We start from the raw sequence: 23,733 nt of genomic DNA, 5'->3' as shown, positions 1-23,733 counted from the left end.
CCTGTGTATGACCTCTGCCTGCCCCTGGACTCAGCTGCATGCCTCCTCCTGTGGTCCTTTGCAATAAACACCTGCTGCGCCCTGTGCTTGAAACCAGCTCTCTGTCTCGCCTCGTGTTCATTACAAAAAGTTCTCCAAGTATGTTTTGAATTGTCAACTGTGGGAAGTTTAACAACTTGCATGAGAGTATTAAACACATTTGCTGTTACATTTTAATTGGTGGAAGAGAAAGTTTCAGCTCATCTGTTGCATCATTAGCATAATTTACACTCTTGCTCTGAGTGAGCTATTTGACTTGCCTTTCAGCAAGTCTCTCCATGACAGATGCATACAGTAATTTAGCTCCAGTCTCACTGGGACACCATTGGATTCCTAATATATTAATCAACAATCCCAACAACTTTAAATGGCTCTGAAAAACAATGAAGACATTATATAAAGGTTGGCAAAGAGATCAGATGTTGATGATGAGTGGAGGGAGGGAATATGAAGAACAATTGAAGAACCACAACAAATATGATATGTTACTGTACAAACACCACATCCATTAATTCAATAATTAAGCCTGATCATTCTCCTCCTTTGTCAGAGTCTACAATGTTAAAGCACAGACTAAATCAACTTGGCTCGTGTCAAAATGGGTCTGTAGAATTCCCTGTGGACAACCGTTGAAGAGAATAGCAAAACATAAGTCAGTAGTTCCATGTGTGTATGTTATGCTGCTAGATCACTATATACTGTATGGGGTGAAGGCTGACTCCATTTCCAACATAGCATGCCTGACCCGATTCCCATCCAGTGCTTATCTCATCTCACTTCATGGATGCTTCCAAAATGGCACCCTATTCTCCCTATTCTAGTTAGCGCACTACTTTTGAGTCATTTTCACCCTGGTCAAAGGAAGTGCACTTTATAGACAATATGGTGCCAATTGGGAGATATCAGTGCAGATGGGGTGACAGAGTAAGAACCCCCACTCCTGTCTATTGTTACAGCTGGACTGCCTCCCACTGCTCCACACCCAGTCCCCAGGTTGCAGTTAGAAATAAATAATATTTTTTTACAGCACAAATCTTGCTTAAGCAGTCATTGAGGACAGAGGAGATCATTATATTATGACTGGGAGGATATTGAGAAACCTGGAGGTGGATGTTGGTGGTTAGTGTTAGTCAGAGACTGCTCACAGGACTTAGTGGGCTTGAGTATAATTCCTCATCCCAGTCATCATTTCACAACTTCCATTCGCAACATCAATGTCCTGTCAGTGTCCAGCTAGCTAAGAGAGGGAAAAGCACCACCGCTGTTAGTTGAGTACATGGAACAGAGCCATATTCCTGAGGGGATGAGTGGGCGTAAGTATGCAATCAGCCACTCGAAAATCATCATGGTTCCATTGTCACATAGCCAATAAGAAGTATATACTGTAACCCTCTCCCACATACACTTAGGAAGACAAGCACATTTGTATTTGTATTTATTATGGATCCTCATTCGCTTCCTGGGGTCCAGCAAAATTAAGGCAGTTTATACAATTTTAAAACATTACAATACATCCACAGATTTCACAGCAGTGTGCCCTCAGGCCCCTACTCCACCACTACCACATATCTACAGTACTAAATCCATGTGTATGTATAGTGTGTATATTATTGTCTGTGTGTGTGCATGCGTCTGTGCCAATGTTTGTGTTGCTTCACCGTCCCCACTGTTCCATAAGGTGTTTTTTAATCTGTTTTTACATCTAATTGTACTGCTTGCATCAGTTACTTGATGTGAAATAAAGTTCCACGTAGTCATGGCTCTATGTAGTACTGTGTGCCTCCCATAGCCTGTTCTGGACTTGGGGACTGGGGAGAGACCTTAGACTCTTATGGCATGTCTTGTGGGGTATGCATGGGTGTCCTGTGTGCCAGTAGTTTAGACGGACAGCTCGGGGAATTCAACATGTCAATACCTCTCCTAACTAAAAGTAGTGATGAAGTCAATCTCTCCTCCACTTTCAGCCAGGAGAGATTGGCATGCATATTATTAATATTATCTCTCTTCGTACATCCAAGGGTCAGCCGTGCTGTCCTGTTCTGAGCCAATTGCCATTTTCCTAGGTCCTTTTTTGTGGCACCTGACCACACGACTGAACAGTAGTCAAGGTACAACAACACTTGAGCTTGTAAGACCTGTCTTGTTGATAGTGTTGTTAAGAAGGCAGAGCATCACTTTATTATAGACAGATTTCTCCCCATTTTAGCTACTACTGCATCAATATGTTTTGACCATGACCGTTTACAATAGTGTTACTCCAAGCAGTTTAGTCATCTCAACTTGCTAAATTTCCATATTATTTATTACAAGATTTAGTTGAGGTTTAGGGTTTAGTGAGTGTTTTGTTCCAAATACAAATACTTTCAGTTTTAGAAATATTTAGGGCTAACTTAGTGCTTGCCACCCACTCTGAAACTAACTGCAGCTCTTTGTTGAGTGTTGCAGTCATTTCAGTCACTGTAGTAGATGACGTGTATAGTGTTGAGTCATCTGCATACATAGAAACTCTGGCTTTACTCAAAGTCAGTGGCATGTTGTTAGTAAAAATTTAAAAAAGTAAGGGGCCTAAACAGTTACCCTGGGGAATTCCAGATTCATACTGGATTATATTTGAAAGGCTTCCATTAAAGAACACCCTCTGTGTTCTGTTAGACAAGTAACTCTTTATCCACATTATAGCAGGGGGTGTAAAGCCATAACACACATTCTTCCAGCAGTAGACTATGATCAATAATGGCAAAAGCTGCACTGAGGTATAACAAGACAGCCCCCACAATCATTTTATCATCAATTTCTCTCAGCCAATCATCAGTCAATTGTGTAAGTGCTGTGCTTGTTGAGTGTCCTTCCCTATAGAGCATGCAGAAATTATGTTGTCAATTTGATTACTGTAAAATAGCATTGTATCTGGTCAAACACAATTTTTTGTGTGTTTTTGCCTGGTAACAGGCTGATTGGTCGGCTATTTGAAGGGGGCTTTACTATTCTTGGGTAGCGAAATTTAGCTTCCATCCAGGCCTGAGGGCACATACTCTCTATTAGGCTTAAATTGAAGATGTGGCAAATAGGAGTGGCAATATCGTCTGCTATTATCCTCAGTCATTTTAAAACTGGATTGTCAGTCCCCGGTGGCTTGTCAGTGTTGATAGACAGCAATACTTTTTTCACCTCTTCCACACTGACTTTACGGAATTCAAAAGTACAATTCTTGTCTTTCATAATTTGGTACGATATACTTGGATGTGTAGTGTCAGCGTTTGTTGCTGGCATGTCATACATCTGATTCAATGAATGAAGGAATGAATAAGAATATGTACATAAAAATATATGAATGAGCAAAGGCCGAACGGCATAGGCAAGATACAGTAGATGGAATAGAATATAGTATATACATATGAGATGTAATGTAGGGTACGTAAACATTATATAAAGTGGCATTGTTTAAAGTGGCTAGTGATACATTTATTACATAAATGTTTCGTTATTAAAGTGGCTGGAGTTCAGTCAGTATGTTGGCAGCAGCCACTCAATGTTAGTGATGGCTGTTTAACAGTCTGATGGCCTTGAGATAGAAGCTGTTTTTCAGTTTCTCGGTCCCTGCTTTGATGCACCTGTACTGACCTCGCCTTCTGGATGATAGCGGGGTGAACAGGCAGTGGCTCGGGTGGTTGTTGTCCTTGATGATCTTTTTGGCCTTCCTGTGACATCGGGTGATGTAGGTGTCCTGGAGGGCAGGTAGTTTGCCCCCGGTGATGCGTTGTGCAGACCTCACTACCCTCTGGAGAGCCTTACGGTTGTGGGCGGAGCAGTTGTCGTACTAGGCGGTGATACAGCCCGACAGGATGCTCTCGATTGTGCAACTGTAAAAGTTTGTGAGTGTTTTTGGTGACAAGCCAAATTTCTTCAGCCTCCTGAGGTTGAAGAGGCGCTGTTGCGCCATCTTCACCACGCTGTCTGTGTGGGTGGACCATTTCAGTTTGTTTTACTCACGTTGGCTGCAGTGAAGGACAGCCCGGAGGTTTTGGTAGCGGGCCGTGTCAGTGGCACTGTGATGTCCTCAAAGCGAGCAAATAAGTTGTTTAGTTTGTCTGGGAGCAAGACATTGTGGTCCACGACGAGGCTGGTTTTACTTGTAGTCCGTGATTGATTGTAGACCCTGCCACATACCTCTAGTGTCTGAGCCGTTGAATTGTGACTCTACTTTGTCTCTATACTGACGCTTAGCTTGTTTGATTGCCTTGCGGAGGGAACAGCTACACTGTTTGTATTCGGTCATGTTTCCGGTCACCTTGCCCTGATTAAAAGCAGTGGTTTGCGCTTTCAATTTTGCGCGAATGCTGCCATCAATCCACGGTTTCTGGTTGGGGAATGTTTTAATAGACACTGTGGGTACAACATCACCGATGCACTTGCTAATAAACTCGCTCACCGAATCAGCATATTCATCAAAGTCGGGTGGCTGTACTGACTCTGATGACGTATCCCGAGTGAGCCATGTTTCCGTGAAACAAAGAACGTTACAGTCTATGATGTCTCCTTGGAAGGCAACGCTTGCTCGGATTTTGTCTACCTTGTTGTCAAGAGACTGGACGTTGGCGAGTAGTATGCTCGGGAGCAGGCACTGGTTACAGTTTGAAGTTTTTTCCTGAGTGGGCAGCTTGATGATAGCCAGTCTATATTTAAAATCACCCAGAAAATATACTTCTCTGTCGATATCACATATATTATCAAGCATTTCACACATAATATCCAGATACTGACTGTTAGCACTTGGTGGTCTATAGCAGCTTACCACAACAATGGGCTTTAGGTGAGGCAGATGAACCTGTAGCCATATTACTTCAACAGTATTTAACATTATATCGTCTCCAAGCTTTACAGGAATGTGGTACTGAATATAGACCGCAACACCGCCTCCGTTGGCATTTCTGTCTTTTCGGTAGATGTTATAACCTTGTATTGCTACCACAAAAGTATTATCTAAGTGAGTTTCAGAGATAGAATAGGAATGTCATCTGTTACAAGCAAGTTATTGACTTCATAGACCTTGTTTCTTAGGCTACATATGTTAAAATGGGCTATTTTTAGCACTTCTGGGTTGCTTGATTGTTTTTCATGCTTTACTGGGAAGCTTATCAGAGGTAGACTTACTCATTTTATTTACATTGGCGCTGATAGTGTAGGGTGAGCTGCATAAAGTGGTCTTCCTACTATTGCACACTACCTCAGTGCCAACAGTGTAACTCTGGATTATAGGCTCATGATTACTGATTACAATAGCTGTAGGATAAACAGATGTATTTGGTGCAATTAGGAGTACATACATTAAATTACTTACATTGTGTTTGCCAATGCCCCTAAGATCATGTACATTTGATGCAGCATTATGATGACTCATTGTCACAATGGTAGGGATTAACTGAGCTGGTCTTGAATCATTTACCAGTCATTGTTTCAACGCAGCCTTGAAATGCATGGACAGAGTCCAGGAGCCAAGATGATTTGGATGGACTCCGTCATTCCTGTAGAGTATCTTCTGTTTCCAGAAGGTGACAAAGTTATCAATAAAAGTGAGTCCAGCAGAGCTACAGTAGTCTTTTAGCCAGATGTGTAATGCCAGCAGTCTGCTGAATCTTTCACACACGCGGCCCAACAATGGTACTGGACATCAAAATGATAGTTTAATGCTAAAATCAGTTCTTTAAAATCCATTTTCAAATGTTCCGAGCTAGCCCTCCTGATGTCGTTTGACCTCACATGGACTACGACAGTGTCAGCTCCCAGCATTTGTGGTAGAACAGTCAGAAGCAGCCTTGTTATGTCCTGTACTCGTGCTCCTGGGTAGCACAGGGTTTTTGCCTTGGGGACCGAGATGTTTCTTACCATAGAGCTGCCTATGATGACAGCTGGTGATGTTAAATGGGCCGGTCTCTCAGGCAGCCTCACGGTCTGGTGAGGCTGGGAGCTCCTAGGATCTGAACCCGAGGTAGAAGCCACCGGAGAGGGAGACAGAGCCGAGGATGAAGACGCCTCCAGATCCAATCTTGATTGGGAAGCCACCAAGGACAAAGGCGCCAGAACCTCTGGTTCCAGGGCGGCAAAGCTGTTTCTGGTCTGTGTCAGTTCCGAGCTCAACATCTCCATGGAGACCCCCGTTGCCAGAGGACGCCTTCTTCGACTTCCACCGCGAGTGACATACCTCCATGGCTGGTTGTTTGGGTCGAGATCAGCTCCATTCTCCAGGGAAGGGGGAGACCCCTTCGGGGATGGAACCCTGCCTAACACCGGCCAGTCTGGCAGTGGAGAGCCGAAACGGCGGCCAAACATCCACCAGACCAGAGCGGCGTCCGGCTACTGGGGTGGAAGAAAAATAAAAAGTAGCTGGGCGTGGGTTCCCCAGTAGCTTATGTAGGTTTGCCACGTCCTTGCTAAGAGTAGCTGTAGTCCTCCACAAGCAAGCAGTTGCTATATTGAAAGTCAACACGGTCCACATTCAAGAGCGGCCTCCATTTGAGCCAGCTAGGCTCGCTCTCTCTCTCTCTCTCTCTCTCTCTCTCTCTCTCTCTCTCTCTCTCTCTCTCTCTCTCTCTCTGCATGCTGGGAGTTTTTTGGAGTTTGAGTGTTTGGTGCGGAGGACTCTGTCCTAACTAACTTTCTAGACACTTTTCTTGATCTTTTTCTTACATTTTTTTTCTATGGTGGAGGGTTAATGCAATATTTGTTTTAGCGGTATCCACCGTTTTTTTTCAGAGTTAGGGTGGAAGAAGACAGAGTAAGGTTTCTGGGGTTTGCAAGGTGTGGTATGCGCGATGGCTTCTCAGCCTAGCGCGGAGGAGACGCTGTCGATACGGCATGGATTCAGGTGTGTTCCTGAGAATGGAGTTAAGGTGGAGGAGGTTCTGCTCGCGGTCAGCGAACAGGTAGGAGCTGAATTTATACATTCTGCTTCTAGAATGAACAAAGCGGTGGTGGTGTTCATGAAAAGAGAAAATTTGGTTGGTAGGCTAATTGCTAGCGGAATATTTGTAAGGGATGTGTTGGTGCCAGTTTTACCTCTTTCTACCCCTTCGACAAGAGTAGTTGTTGCAAATTTACCTCCGTTTATTACGGACGATCAAATCAGGAAAGAGCTGAGTCGTTTTGGTAAGTTTGCTAGCGGGTTTCGTGTACTGTCGGCAGGTTTTCAGGCAGCTGCTGTTAAGCACGTTGTTTCGTTCCGGAGGCAAGTGTTTATGTTCCTGAACAACAATGAGCAACAGCTAAATGTGCATTTTAAAGTGAGGCATGGGGAGGGGCTCTATGCAGGGTTTGCCAGCACAGACAGTCTACGGTGTTTTGAGTGTGGGGATTTGGGGCATAAGAGCTTTGCGTGCCCACATAAAGGCCGTAGACAAAGTGAGGGTACAAGCGCCGGTGGGGGAAATCGAGGTCAAAGTGCAGGGGGAAATGAGATGCAGACAGCAGAGGCTGGGCCTAGTCATACCAGGGATGGTGGGGTAGCTGAGGCTGGGTCTAGTAAGGCAAGAGATGGTGGGGTAGAGGAGGCTGGGTCTAGTCAGACTAGAGATGGTGGTGTAGTGGAGGCTGGGTCTAGTCAGGCTAGAGATGGTGGTGTAGCGGAGGCTGGGCCTAGTCAGGCTAGAGATGGTGGGGTAGCGGAGGCTGGGTCTAGTCAGACTAGAGATGGTGGGGTAGAGGAGGCTGGGTCTAGTCAGACTAGAGATGGTGGTGTAGTGGAGGCTGGGTCTAGTCAGGCTAGAGATGGTGGTGTAGCGGAGGCTGGGTCTAGTCAGGCTAGAGATGGTGGGGTAGTGGAGGCTAAGCCTAGTCAGGCTAGAGATGGTGGGGTAGCTGAGGCTGGGCTTAGCTATGATATGGAGGATGGTGTAAATGATGCTGGGCCTAGTCATGCTATGGAGGGTGGTGTAGAGGATGCTAGGTCTAGTCAGGTTATGCTAGTGGATGAGGAGAGTATAGTGGGGAAGTGTAAGAGACTAGGGGGGGAGGAGGAGGGTGCCAAGCGGAAAAGGAAAAAGGGTGTGGTTAAAGGCACAATGGAAATTTTGCCTGTTGCTGTGGGAGATGCCATGACCAGAGAGGAAGAGCAGGTGGTCAGGGTGGGAGATAGAGATGAGGAGGAAAGTGAGTCTGAGGAAGAGGATGAGGAGATATTTTTTTCAGACTCCTCTTCAATAGGCCCGGAGCTGACAGCCAGTCAAGCAGAGGGGTCTAAGTACACATTGAGAGAACTGACAAGGTTCCTGAATGAGACCAAGGGAAAAAAAGTTAATCTTGAGGCTTTTTTCCCTGATTCAAGAAAGTTTGTACGATCAGTACAACATGCTGTGAAAAATGAGGGGCATGGTGTCCTCTCACCCAGGAAACGGTTTAGGTTGAGGAAGTGGGTCACAACAGTGCGTAAGGGTTTACCTTCAGACACTGTTTAGATGTATACTTTCTTTCTGACACTGGGACTTTTGAGCTTTGCTATTGGTCTTTTTTCTCTGCTGGCTTTTCTCCCACTTCTTATGGAGACTCTACGGGTAGGCTCGCTCAATATAAATGGCGCCAGAGATGCGGGAAAGAGGAGTGTGTTGGGTGAATATGTAAAACAAAAAAAAGTACAGGTGTTGTTTCTGCAGGAGACACATAGTGATGTGTTGAATGAAGTCGATTGGGGGCTCTGGTGGAAAGGGGCAAGTGTGTTGAGCCATGGGACAAATCTTAGTGCAGGAGTGGCAGTCCTTTTTGCACCGGGTCTGTCTGTAAAAATGTGCTCCTCAAAGGAGGTGTGTAGGGGTAGGCTCCTTGTTGTTAAAGCAGAAATTAACAACATGGGTTTTGTCTTTATAAATGTGTATGCGCCTAACACAGGGAGAGAAAGAGGGGTTCTATTTGGGAGTCTTAGACAGGAACTCTCACAGGTAGCGCCTGAGGAGACACTGGTGGTCGGAGGGGACTGGAACTGCACAATGGATTTTACAAAAGACAGAAATGGGGAAGAGCCTCATTCAGTGTCAGTGGGAGTGTTAAGGGACATTATTAATCAGTTCGACTTAGTGGATGTTTGGAGAACTAAACATCCGAACACAAGACAGTACACATGGGTGAAGGTTTTTGGGGCTAGGGTGAGTGCAGCCCGACTTGATCGGTTTTATATGTCTAGGAATCGGAGCAATAGGCTGTTGGGCGCTACCATTCTCCCGGTGGGGTTTTCCGATCATCACATAACCATGGCTCGGCTGTCTATTTCACCAGGGCCCCGGCAGGCATCCTATTGGAAATTCAATGTAAAGCTCTTACAAGATGCCACTTTTTGCGCAGGTTTCCAGACCTTCTGGGAAAGGTGGAGGCAGCAAATAGAGGAGTATGAGTCTCTGAGCCAATGGTGGGATGTGGGGAAAATCCAAATTCGGCTTTTCTGTCAACAATACACAGCTCTCTCATCCTCAGAGGCTAGGAGAGTATTGGGGGAACTAGAGCGGTGTATTAGTGAGATGGAGGTAGAGATGGTGGGGCAAGGCAATGTAGGCCTCCAGGCTAATTTAGCTGAATTACGCAGGGACCTGGGCAGTTTTTTCCAGGTTAAAGCAAAGGGAGCACTTGTAAGAGCTAGATTCTCCATGCTCAAGGAGATGGATGCTCCCAGCTCCTTCTTCTTTGGTTTGGAAAGACAGAGCAGTGAAGCCAAGGGTATGCATTGTCTACGGCTGTCTGATGGGCGGGTGACCTCTGTGGTGGGTGAGATGCGGGAGCGGACTGTGGAGTTTTATACTGAATTGTATAGGGCAGAAGAGTGTGATCCTTTGTGTGCTCAGGTCTTGTTCACAGAACTCCCTAAACTCTCTCTGGCACAGAGGGACGATTTGGACGTTCCTCTGTTGTCCCATGAACTGGCAGAGGCCGTAACCCAGATGTCCCCCGGTCGTGCACCGGGGGTCGATGGACTCCCAGTGGAGTTTTATAAAAAATTCTGGGGAATAATTGGACAGGACTTCTTTTGCGTGTTGCGTGAATGCATCGGGGTAGGAGAGTTGCCGATGAGCTGCCGTCGGGCGGCTCTGACTCTCCTGCCCAAAAAAGGGGACTTGTGTGAACTTAAGAACTGGAGGCCTGTGGCATTGCTCTGTGCGGACTACAAGATATTTGCCAAGGTCCTCTCTAACAGACTGAAGTCCCACTTGGACTCGATAGTACATAAGGACCAAACATATTGTGTACCGGGACGCTCAATCACGGACAACCTGTTCTTAATTAGGGACATGTTGGACTTGTCGAGAGGTTCTAATGTGAACTTTGGACTGGTCTCTTTAGATCAAGAGAAGGCTTTTGACAGAGTGGACCATGAATATCTGTTTAATGTGATGTCTGTGTTTGGGTTTGGGAGGAGTTTTTTGACCTGTGTGAAGCTGTTGTATGCTGGGGCATCATGTATGGTTAAGGTGGGAGGGGGGCTCAGTAGGCCAGTCTGGGTGAGACGGGGCATTAGACAAGGATGCCCTCTATCTGGGCAGTTATACACATTAGCCATTGAGCCTTTTTTAGGCCTGCTACGCAGGAGACTGCAGGGAGTGTGCTGGACAGGTATGGGTGTGGTGACAGGCATAGCAGTGTCAGCATATGCAGATGATGTCTCTGTGATGGTCAGGGATGGTCAAGATATGCAGGCACTGGAGACCAGTCTGAAGGTGTACGAGGGAGCTTCATCAGCTAAGGTAAACTGGGGCAAGAGCAAAGCTCTGTTATGTGGGGCATGGGGGGATAGGGCTCCTCCTCTGCTTCCAGGGGGTTTGCAGTGGGGTTGTGAAGGGCTTAAAGTGTTGGGGGTGTACCTGGGCTCGGAGAGGTGGGTCAGGAAGAACTGGGAGGGGCTGTCACAGGCAGTGGTGTCAAGACTGGCCAGGTGGAGGTGGCTCCTGTCCCAAGTGTCATATAGAGGGAGGGTGCTGATAATTAACAACCTGGTGGCATCCTCCCTGTGGCATAAACTGGCTGTCCTCAACCCCCCCGCCGGTCTGCTCGCAGACCTGCAACGCAAGCTGGTGGACTTCTTCTGGTCGGGCCATCACTGGCTGAGGGCGGCGGTGTTGTATACGACCGTCCACGAAGGAGGACAGGGCCTGGTGGAACTGGAGAGCAGGATGGCTGCTTTCCGGCTAAAGGCGGCACAGAGACTGCTGTACCATACTGATGTTGGCTGGAGGGAACCAGCATGCGCGCTGCTGAGGAGAGCTGGAGATTTAGGGTTGGACCGGCAGCTGTTCCTCATGAAGCTGGAGAGGCTGAGTACAGCAGGTCTCTCCGATTTTTACTCTGCGGTGCTGAGGGCCTGGCAGCTGCTAAGGCACACACGAGAAGGGGGTGTGGAGCCTGGGCTGTGGGTGTGGGAGGAGCCTATCTTCCACAACCCAGCCATCCCTTTGAGATCGGTCCAGTCGGCCACCCTGCAGAGGCAACTGATGGCAGGGGGTGTAAAAAGGCTGGGTGACTTGAGACTCCTGGGAGAGGAGGGGTGGAAAAGCCCGGAAGTCTTGGCACAGCAAACAGGAATAACGTCTCTTAGGCTGCTGGAGAGATTCCTGGAGGAGGTCCAGGAGGCACTGTCTGAGCCGGTAAGGGGGATGTTTGAGCAGCCAAAGGGAGAGGGGCCACCAATGTTTCCGCCACTGCAGGTGACGGCAGAGACTGGAGACTGGCAAGGGGGTCTGGAGGACTTGTTAGATTTTAACACTCCGAGCCTGGGGGAGTTTGAAGGGGTGGGAGGTAAAGCCCTCTACAACCTCTGTGTTAAGGTGAGGAACATTAGGAGCCTAACAGGAGTGAAGGCACATCAGTGGCAGGGGGTATGTGGGGTGGAGAGTATGGTGGGTTTTAGATGGAGGGGGCTCTACAAACCCCCAGTACCAAAGAGGTCAGGGGACCTCCAGTGGAGGGTTCTACATGGAGCCCTGGCCACTAACAGCTGGTTGGCACGGGTTGAACCGGGAGTCGGGCAGGAGTGTCATTTCTGTAAAATGAAAGAAACTGTGATTCATGTGTTTTCTGTGTGCACCAGATTAATGCCATTAATGTCTCTGTTGGAAGGTCTGTGTGAGAGGTTGGGGGTGGTCTTTACTGTTGGGGTGTTCATAATGGGATACAGGTATTCAAGTAAGGAGAAGGAAAAATGTGTTTTGTTGAATTTTCTGTTTGCTCAGGCAAAGTTAGCTATTTGGCTAACAAGGAGGAACAGGGTCAAAGGTGGGGGGATAACAGACCCTTTATTATTGTTTAATGGGATGGTCTCTGCGCGCCTTAGGGTTGAGTTTGAGTTCTATAAAATGATAAAAAGTGTGGAGATGTTTCAGGAGATATGGTGTGTTGGGGGGGCTGTCTGTATAGCTGGGGAAGATGTTTTGGATATACGGTTGTAGGAGTGGGTATTGTCTTGAGTATTGTGATGTTGGCTTGTATCATGTGGTTGCTGGAAAGGCGAGTATGGTACATGTATGCATTACAGGATGTATTTTTGGTTTTATTTTTAAGGGGGAGGTTGGGTGGTGAGTTTTAAATGAAATGAGAATGTTTCAGTAAAGAAAGACAAAAAGTCAAAAGTCTCTCTCTCTCTCTCTCTCTCTCTCTCTCTCTCTCTCTCTCTCTCTCTCTCTCTCTCTCTCTCTCTCTCTCTCTCTCTCTCTCTCTCTCTCTCTCTCTCTCTCTCTCTCTCTCTCTCTCTCTCTCTCTCATTGAAGGGGCATTAGAGGTTGAAGGGCAGTGGCTGAGTGACTGTGGATGACTGGAGGCGAATGGAGGAGCTGTGTAATGGCACATGTTCCCCCAAGTCGTCACTGCGCCATACCGGAGGTGAGATCCCCTACCCTTGTCGTCATTGCTTCCTGCCAAATATGAGACCCATCTGCTGTGGTGATAATCAGACATGGCAGGAACACTGGTTGTCGTCGTCACCCTCCCACACACACTCCCACATACACACTCCCACATACACACTCCCACATACACACTCACACACGTTTTATTTTTATTTATTTAACCAGGTAGGCAAGTTGAGAACAAGTTCTCATTTACAATTGCGACCTGGCCAAGATAAAGCAAAGCAGTTCGACAACATAAGACCTTGGAAAGGCAGGGCAGGATGGATATAGGTCTGTAGCAGTTTGGGTCAAGAGTGTCCCCTCCTTTGAAGAGGGGGATGACAGCAGCTGCTTTCCAATCTATGGGAATCTCAGACGACACGAAAGAGAGTTTGAACAGGCTAGTAATAGGGGTTGCAATAATTTCGGCAGATAATTTTAGAAAGAAAGGGTCCAGATTGTCAAGCCCAGCTGATTTGTAGGGGTCCAGATTTTGCAGCTCTTTCAGAACATCAGCTGAATGGATTTGGGAGAAGGAGAAATGGGGGAGGCTTGGGCGAGTAGCTGTGGGGGGTGCAGTGCTGTTGAATGCAGTAGGGGTAGTTAGGTGGAAAGCATGGCCAGCCGTAGAAAAATGCTTATTGAAATTCTCAATTATAGTGGGCTTATTGGTGGTGACAGAGTTTCCTATCCTCAGTGCAGTGGGCAGTTGGGAGGAGGTGTTCTTATTCTCCATGGACTTTACAATGTCCCAGAACTTTTTAGAGTTTGAGTTGCAGAAAGCAAACTTCTGTTTGAAAAAGCTAGCCTTGGCGTTTCTAACTGCCTGTGTGTATTGCTTTCTAACTTCCCTGAAAAGTTGCATATCGCGGGGGCAGTTCGATGCTAATGCAGAACGCCACAGGATATTTTTGTGTTGGTTAAGGGCAGTCAGGTCTGGGGAGAACCAAGGGCTATATCTGTTCCTGGTTCTACATTTCTTGAAAGGGGCATGCTTATTTAAGATGGTGAGGAAGGCATGTGGATACACACACACACACACACACACACACACACACACACACACACACACACACACCGTAGACACATGCACCCAGAAACAGGCAGGCACACACACCCCTTACACCCACACAAGTGAGGTTCTCGGCCCCCATTCCCAACACCAAAATCCACTTTATTGCCTCCTGACGAAATCATTGATATGTTCATCACAAAGGAACAGTGACAATACGAATCAATACTTAATACTGTACCTATTTGTCAACACAACTGCTATCAGAGTCAGAGAGTAGGAGGAAATGAGGGGGGGTTGGGGATAAGTTGCTATTTCTGGGATTTCATCTCCCCCGATTTTGACATACAAGTTTATCCCCCACTTGTGTCCCCACCCCCCCAACAGCTCCCTGGAGATTTAAAGTATCTCCCCCCATAAATATATTCATCTTGTGTTGATGTATTCTGTTTCAGATCTGGTAAAAACAACAAACAGGGATAGACAAGGGAAGAAGTGGAGTTTAGGTGACCTGCTATTTTAGCATTTAAAGCATGAATATTGCATGAGGTGTTATCAGAGGTATTGCATATCTAAGGTAGGGGATATCTAGGGTAAACGCCATAAAAATTGCATTCTCATGCTCCCCTCATCAATCTCAGAGAAACTATGTCATGGACACCCCTCTCCATGGATAATGAATTCATCCACACACTTTGTGAAGGCAGGGAGGGAGGATTCGCAAAGATGGAAAAGGGGGGGACTGGGAGCTGTCAAAGTGATAGAGGGTTCCCCTGGGGAGGGTATAAGCCATCTATCGATAACCAATATTTGGCAAGAGCTGATAAGCAAGTTTGGGAAAAGCCAGCCTATAGCCTGACATCTCATATAGCCTAGAATCCAAACGGAATATCCTTATGTCACACCCTGATCTGTTTCACCTTGTGATTGTCTCCACCCCCCTCCAGGTATCTTCCCCATTATCCCCTGTGTATTTATACCTGTGTTCTCTGTTTGTCCGTTGCCAGTTTGTCTTGTTTGCTTTTCCCAGTCTCTCTTTTCCTCGCCCTCCTGGTTTTGACCCTTGGCTGTCCTAATTCTGAGCCTGCCTGCCTGACCACTCTGCATGCCTGACAACTCTGCCTGCCCCTGACCCTGAGCCTGCCTGCCGACCTGTACCTTTGCCCCACCTCTGGATTGTTGACCTCTGCCTACCCTGAGCCTGCCTGCTGTTGGGTACCGTTAACCCACCTCTGGTTTACTGACCCCTGCCTGCCTTGACCTGTCTATTGCCTGCCCCTGTTGGAATATTAAACCATTGCCAATTTGATGTGTCTGCATCTGGGTTTTACCTTGATTCCTGAAACATTCAATTTCACTGCAGAAGTGAAGTCAACAGAAAAACTAAAATATATTCAGCATGGATTCCAGGCTATGAGAATTTGGGCTATCCTACCATGAGAACGTTAAACTGGAATCCAAACTGAATATTGCTCCATTGCACTGATTAAGTTTGGTCAAACAATAGAAAAAAAAAAAAAATATATATATATATATATATATATATATATATATATATATATATATATATATATATATATATATATATATATATATTTCTCATGTGATACCGGAAGAAGTCTAAATGTTCAGAGGTTAGAGGTGGAGAGAGATACAGTGATGGCGTTGCTCGCAGCATATGGTCCACACCTGCTGCTAGGGATGATGACAACACAAACGCCCAGCTTTGTCTCTTGGTCCTGTTATGCGTTGATTTTACAAATGGTATCAGAGGGGGCTGGGACTTAATCCAAGAAAGCACTTACCTATGGCTCAGGTAAAACAATATACGTGTTAAATGCTTTAGAAATGTTTGTAGGGTATGCAAATGTGTGTAATCATGATACTAAGAACATTTGTCATCATAAGCATGTAAATTGGTTGACAGTCCTAAAGCGCAATAGGCCAATGTGCTATAGGAGTTACATGACACGTGTACTCTTAATGTAATATGTGTTTATAAAACACACTGTGCCCCATAGGGGGCTGAATGCAAAAATGCTAGTAGGTATTGACCGTCCAAAAGTGAAATACCCCTATGTGCTGAGTTATATGACACAGGTCCTCTGAATGTAACATGTATTTGTAAAATACACTTTGCCCAATTCAGCCCAAATTCTAGTAGCTAATAGCCTCAAATTATGTTTTGATAACCAGTTTTCACAATTCAATTATACCGTTCCTGGGACATAGGGACAACGGGTTCTCAGATGGACAAGACTGGTAAAGGGGCAACAAGTACTTACACAAATTCTGTGCCGTCTTGCCGTCCAAGATTCGCAGCTCCTTCGCCTTTTTCTTGAATTGGGTCATCCTGGCGTCTGTCTCATCCACCTCCTTTTTCACTGTAGAAGGAATAGAAGGGATGCATATTCAATTGTGATGAACAGAAGTGGTGTATGGAAAGTGCAAGCATGTCTGGGACCCATAAGCAATGAGAACATGTTTCTTTAGTTAATTTCTCTAACTCACATTTTTTTTCATAATGACCATTATTCAGTTTCTTTACAAAACATACATTAACTGTATATTAAGAGCACCCAAGGTAACAATACATATGGGAGCCTTACGGTTCTATGCATAAGACCTGTACACATATGGAGAAACATCAATAGCCAAAGGGGTGTTGAAAGGAGTAAACAAGTGATGAAGGGACCTTTAACCCAACACATGGCCGATTAATTAGGGACGGTTTCATGGTTTCATAACAATCGGTAAATCGGCATTTTTGGATGCCGATTATGGCTGATTACATTGCACTCCACGAGGAGACTGCGTGGCAGGCTGGCCACCTGTTACGTGAGTGCAGCAAGGAGCCAAGGTAAGTTGCTAGCTAGCATTAAACTTATTTTATAAAAAACAATATATCTTAACATAATCACTAGTTAACTACACATGGTTGATGATATTACTAGTTTAACTAGCTTGTCCTGCGTGGCAAATAATCAATGTGGTGCCTGTTAATTTATCATCGAATCACAGCCTACTTCGCCAAACGGGTGATGATTTAACAAGGGCATTCACAAAAAAAACTGTGTCGTTGCACCAATGTACCTAACCATAAACATCAATGCCTTTCATAAAATCAATACACAAGTATATTTTTTTCAACCTGCATATTTAGTTAAAAGAAATTAATGTTAACAGGCAATATTAACTAGGGAAATTGTGTCACTTCTCTTGTGTTCTGTGCAAGCTGAGTCAGGGTATATGCAGCAGTTTGGGCCGTCTGGCTCGTTGCGAACTGTGTGAAGACCATTTCTTCCTAACAAAGAACGTAATTAATTTGCCAGAATTTTACATAATTATGACAGAACATTGAAGGTTGTGCAATATAACAGCAATATTTAGACTTATGGATGCCATCCGTTCTATAAAATACAGAACAGTTCCATATTTCACTGAAAGAATAAACGTTTTGTTTTCGAAATTATAGTTTCAGGATTTTACCATATTAATGACCTAAGGCTTATATTTATGTGTGTTTATTATATTATAATTAAGTCTATGATTTGATATTTGATAGAGCAGTCTGACTGAGCAGTGGTAGGTAGCAGCAGGCTCGTAAGCATTCATTCAAACAGCACTTTCCTGCGTTTGCCAGCAGCTCTTCGCAATGCTTGAAGCACAGCGCTGTTTATGACTTCAAGCCTATCAACTCCCAAGATTAGGCTGGCAATACTATAGTGCCTATAAGAACATCCAATAGTCAAAGGTATATGAAATACAAATGGTATAGAGATAAATAGTCCTATGATTCCTATAATAACTACAACCTAAAACTTCTTAACTGGGAATATTGAAGACTCATGTTAAAAGGAACCACCAGCTTTCATATGTTATCATGTTCTCAGCAAGGAACTTAAACGTTAGTTTTTTTTACATGGCACATATTGCACTTTTACTTTCTTCTCCAACACTGTTTATAAACCAAATTGAACATGTTTCATTATTTATTTGAGACTAAATAGATTTTTATTTTGTATTATATTAAGTTAAAATAAAAGTGTTAATTCAGTATTGTTGTAATTTTCATTATTACAAATATATATATAATTTTTGCAGATTAATCGGTACCGGCTTTTTTTGGTCCTCCAATAATCGGTATCGGCATTGAAAAATCCTAATCGGTCAACCTCTAAAAGAGACACTACAAAGGCTGTCAGTTTCTCGCACATTCATGCATAATACTAATGTAAACCCTGGTCTGCTGAAGCAAGCTTGCAGTAGCAGCTTGTGTGTGTGTGTGTGTATGTGTGTGTGTGTGTATGTGGGTGGTTGCATGAGTGTGCATGTGTTCGTGTGCCCGTGTGTGTGTGTGTGTGTGTGTGTGTGTGTGTGTGTGTGTGTGTGTGTGTGTGTGTGTGTGTGTGTGTGTGTGTGTGTGTGTGTGTGTGTGTGGTTGCATGAGTGTGCATGTGTCTGCATCTGTGTGTGTGTACATGTGGGTAGATAGTTGACAAACATAGCTCCTCTTCCCAAGGCTCGCTCTGTCAGCTTCCCAAAGCCAGGGAGATAATTGTGTTCCCAGTGTAATCCTGGAGAGTGCCACACACTGCTGCTCGACTTAGCACACAGGCAGGCAGGCAGCACACAGGCAACCCACAGAATTAATATCATACGTGTCGGACTCAGGAGACCGGCCCCAATCTGAACGACTGTGAGTCAGGGAGATTCCACACGGTATAGGTGACGCCATGTGTCCGATGCTATGTGTCAGCGAATCATCCGTCTTAAGTTTACAAAAGCATGTACTCAAAGTCGCAAAAACACAGAGAGACAGACGGAAAGACACAGACAGATGTGTACAAGCATGCACAAACCAGGTTTGGGGTCAATTCAAATTAAAGTCAGTCAATTCAGGAAATAAACTGAAATTCCAAACCAATGTCTCAATAAACTGAAAAGGACAAGCAATTTATTTCAAACCTTTTTATATTTAGAATTTTTATTTCAAATTACTTCCTGAATTGAGTAATTTTAATTCAAATGACCCCAGCAAGCACACACATACAAATGAGCTAAAATCAGAGTCTCTTTGCTTGGGAGCCACCACTCAGGAATGAGCATCTTCTCTTTAAACTGCAAGGAGGGAGAGAGAGGGAAGAAGAGGGGGGGAGTGGTAACAGGTGGAGACAATGGAAACATCAGGAGAAGGAGAGGAAGACTCCTCCGTTTCAGCCCACCAACCAACCCATCCTTCCATCCCCTCAAGATGGCTTGTGGGAGCAGAAGCACGCCTAGCCGCTAATCATCACAACTCCTCTATTTATTTAAGCCCAAGGTGGGACTCTCCCAGGAAATACCCAGAACAAACAACCAGCTCCCCAGAAAGTATATGCATATTTGAAGAAACAATCAAAGAGGCAAAAACAGCCGGTAGAGAGGAGAAGATGTTGCTAGAGGCGCCAGGCACAACCAGCCTCAGCCTCTTTCCCAGGCAGCCTGTCAACATAACACTTCAGGGAAGATATTGTTTATACTTTACACTGTGCTGCTGGAATAGGGAGGTGGAATAGGGAGGGTGATTCAATACTATAATCTAACCTCTCAAAACTGGTCTAGAGTCAGACCTCAGTTATATTCTATTTAAAGTATGAGCTCTGACATAGTGCTCCTCCCTACTAACAACCTTTATATAGATAGATAAGAAGACACATTCTCAAATGTCTTGTGGATAGAAACAAAGCGTAGGAGTGAAACAATGTATGAACTTTTGAAAACCTACAGAAGTATTCAATAATGACCGCCCTATAATGTTTTCCATGAAAATATGGGCCAAAAAAATGGTTGCATGGCTGTTTAAGGAAAGAATAATAGGTAAAGGGTTGTAGAATACACTGTAGAACATACACTCCATCTGGAGGCATTGCATTTCTTCCTGGAAAACAACTGTGTTACAGGAAAGCCTCCACAAAAAAAAAAAATACATTGTGAAACTGTATTCTGAGGATATGACTTTAAGAAGCCCTTGATTTTACAGGGCTGTGAAAAGATATTGTGTCACAGCATTTCACAGTGAATTATACAGAACATAAATATAAATGCAACATGCAACAATTTCACTGATTTTACCGAGTTACAATTCAAACAAGGAAATCAGTAAATTGAAATAAATTCATTAGGCCCTAATCTATGGATTTGACATGACTGGGCAAGGGCATAGCCATGGGTGGGTGGGCATGGGAGAGCATAGGCCCAACCACTTATTTTATGCATTCAGTTTTTTCCAGCAGCATCTGGATACAGCCACTTGGCGCACGCTATTCAAAATGCATTAGGTGAAATGCCTCATGACAAGTCCCCTGGTGATGACATCACGGACCCATAACGCCCCAGGGCAAGTGCAGTGGGCCGGTTGGCCAAGCCTCATTCATGGGCCAAGTGCGTTTTTACTCAGCTTGGTGGCAGGGATTCAAGAACCTTGCTGTGCTTCTCACAGAGACAGAGTCTCAGACAAAGAAACTAGAGGCCCAGAGAAAATAAAACATCAGGAATCACTGATCTCCCCACTGGGATGCCTATATATATATATATATATATTTTTTTTTGCAGGCAGTAACTGGGACAACGATGGGCCATATTGGGGCCCTGGATCCCCCTTCAAATCCCATTTCTCCCTCTCCCCCTTCTGCCAGCTGGATCTCCCACCTGGGTACCACGCGCTCTCGGCGGGACGCTCTCGACACATTCGTCTGTGCCTCAGCTGTCCTCAGCCCCGCCCCCATGCCCGCGGGGCTTGCGGCACCAGCTCATATTAAACGGAAAGCAAAGAAGCACCTCTAATAATCAAAAACAGACACATTCCAAACTTCTCATGTCTTGCTGGGCTCAGGTTAGAAGCAGCAGCAGCGGTCTAGGTTAGAGGAAGGGATGGTGATCGCTTCTACCTGGCTGCTTCCTGCTAGGCTACATGCTCACTTATTCAATTATGCCGCACGCCACATGTTTCCTTACCAATCCATGTGGGGACCGATGGGGCATGGAGGGGGATGTCACAAATTGCCTGCCGGTTTATTCAGTATCCAGGAAGTGTGGACAGGATAACTATAGGCTGCTTACTACAAGAACAGAAAATATAGATACCAATTATACCAATTATAATGGGAAAAATTGACCAGAAAAACACTCATTTCACTAGTCATCAGTATTGTTTCCTTCCCAACATAAAGTTTGCATGCAAATAGAGTGTGGGAATGGAACAGTCCAAGTTGTACTTCTGCCAAGTAAAGCCGTAAAAAGTTCAACCTGCCCTCAAGGGTATGACTTGACAGTGTATAAATCCACTTGCCAGTGCCAAACGTGTTTTACTGACTGCCCAGTGTCTAAGATGTAAGACTCCAACAATAAGTGCCATCCCTCTTCTAGAGCCCCTTATTTGTTAATGCAATCTTCCATGCGTCCATTTCTGAAAGAGCTTTGTGGTGGGTGGAACAAGGGGATGAAATTGGCATCCAGCAGGTTTGCTGGAGCTGTCAGGCACAATGAAAGCATGGAGCCCATTTCTCATCAAGATATATCATTCATATGACAGGGGCTGTCAGGCCCGGCCCATGATGATAACGCAATCTTAATCACAAATGAATAACAGCGAGAGGCACTGGGCTTTCATTAATTGTTTTCCTTGGCGAACAAAATTAGCACTTAGCATCTATGCTAGAGCTATTGACAAGATCAGGTGGTAGGTTCATTTGAACGGGAATCAGCAGGGTGGGGACCGTGTTGCTTTCCTCCGGTTATGTGGTTAACCAAGCTAGACAGCAAGCTGGGCATTGCATCCGGCAAAACAATAAAACTAATACAGATGGCTCGTTGCGTTTTTCATGGAATACTCCGATCAGACACAGAAATCAAAGTTTAGTAATACATGCTGAGCACTTGTAGGACACGAAAAATAACACACAGCAGCATATCCGTTAATATTCACAGCAAAACATGTGCATTGAGCAAGGCCAGATGGACCACTCAGGAAAAGGGAGGTTTCTGGTTGATCTTGACAAAGAATGTGTCAGGGTAATACGAAGAGTGAGAGTTTCCCAATGCTTTCTTGGAACTCCATATCTCGCAAGGGAGGGAAATGCATACGAGACTGATACCGAAAAGAGAAAACTATTTCCAAATCACCGTTAAATGATAACACTGAAGTTAATATGCCAAGATAACCACGGCCCAGTATAATAGTTACATTTCATTACCAGTGGAAGGGGAGTATAACAGCTTGTTAAGGTCAGTTGAGCCTACCACAGGATGAAGGATTGAAAAAATACATAAACGACACAAGCAATAGAAAATGATTTGGCCAGTTTAAGATGGCTTGGCGTCTGTGTGAGCCTTGTCTGTGAGTTTTGGACCGAGGTTAGCCCTGGGGAGCTCCTAATAACCAGAGTTCTTCCACACTTGGGCGTTCGCTGTGTTTACTGGCCCACAGTCTTTCTGCTGGTAGCGTTCCATGAGATATAATCTCCCTAAAGAACGGCCAGAAGGGCCTGGGGCATTAGAAAGCTAAACACTACCACATGTTCACTTCTGGAGACTGAGACTGAGACAGAAACTTGTCCGAGGGAGCGCAGCCACCACCAGACGACAACCCACCAGATGACAATGCCGAGCGATGGGAGGCCTTTCGAAAGTAGAAACTGAAGAAAGCGTTGATGACAGGTGTATTTAAGGGCAGGCTGACGTAGAGTGGACCCGACAATGTGGAGTCTGGCTGTCCAGGAGGCAATTTATTCCCCCGCGAATGTGCAATATGCCTGCAAACATGTGCTCTGTCCTCCATCTATCTGACTCACGCTGGGGATTGAGCTACTAGAGCTGCCTGCTCCTCTAAAGGAGATGGATTCTGAGAAGAGGAGAGCCATAGGGCTCGGCCGATGCCTGCTTTAGCTGCAGCTCACACATCTAGATGTGTAATACTTAAACATTTTAACGGAATAGAAAAAAAATACAGATTTATTTGAAAGGATATTGGTTGTTTGGGATGCAGCTGGTTTCTCTAACAGAATGCTTTGGATATAGGACTATTGTTTTATTGTGCATCTGGGATGTGACAGGGATGTGTTTTGGCAGTGTAAGTGTAATAGTAGACAATGCAACTGTCTGTGTCAATGAGTTGACATCTGCGTTTAAATGTACATTCTCTGTTAGACATTTAATGTAATACAATAACAGGTAACAAGTGGTGGTGGTAAGCTTTTACATGGCCATGTAGGACCTATTTTTATGTTGTCTCTTAACAAGAGATCATGTGGTCAAATTGCCTGTGAGTCATTGAGAAGCGTTCTTTCATATTTCCGTTTAAGTACCCAGAGTGCATATCAAGCATATTAGTGAGTCGTGTTCCAGGGGCTGTTGTCTTTGAAGCACTCACAATTTCACCCCCGAAAACAGAAAACAGATGTGAAATCTTACCCTGAAGACCATGGTCAATGGACAGCAGTGCTTTGTGGATGAGTAAAAATGTATTAAGGGAAAAAAAGAGAGAAGGGTGTGTGAACAAAGAGTTTGCAAAATGTCCGTTGGCGAGGTATAGAGGTATAGGGTGTAGTGAAAAAGAGTTTGGACAATCACACTTTGAGTAAAGAACGCGAGACCTCCAAAAATAGGGAGCACAACTTGAGGTTTGAAAACACCATTTGACCAGCGTATTCCAGCTGTGTCCAATTTCTCCCATTGACTAGGGCTAAACAGGTCTATCTATCAAACCCGAAGCCAATTTACCATTGGGATATAAACCTTCTCTCTCCACTCCTCCCTCAATCTAGGATCTCAAAAACATGATCCCACTCCTCA

At 45.0% G+C, this 23,733-nt stretch overlaps 1 protein-coding gene across 4 annotated transcripts in view; it reads right to left on the bottom strand.

The window, feature by feature from the left end:
* The window catches only part of LOC106611507 (protein diaphanous homolog 2), a 686,561-nt gene that overhangs the window by 317,521 nt on the left and 345,307 nt on the right, over positions 1-23,733 (bottom strand). For all 4 annotated transcript variants that reach the window (XM_082955835.1, XM_082955838.1, XM_082955836.1 and 1 more), the window contains one exon: positions 16,188-16,286. In XM_082955835.1, coding sequence (XP_082811961.1) covers positions 16,188-16,286 — 99 coding nt within the window. The remainder of the gene's footprint in view (positions 1-16,187; positions 16,287-23,733) is intronic.

This window comes from Salmo salar, chromosome 09 (genome assembly GCF_965601325.2).
Source record: "Salmo salar chromosome 09, fSalSal1, whole genome shotgun sequence".
NCBI classification, from domain to species: domain Eukaryota; kingdom Metazoa; phylum Chordata; class Actinopteri; order Salmoniformes; family Salmonidae; genus Salmo; species Salmo salar.
This window is presented reverse-complemented; position numbering and strand designations above follow the sequence as displayed.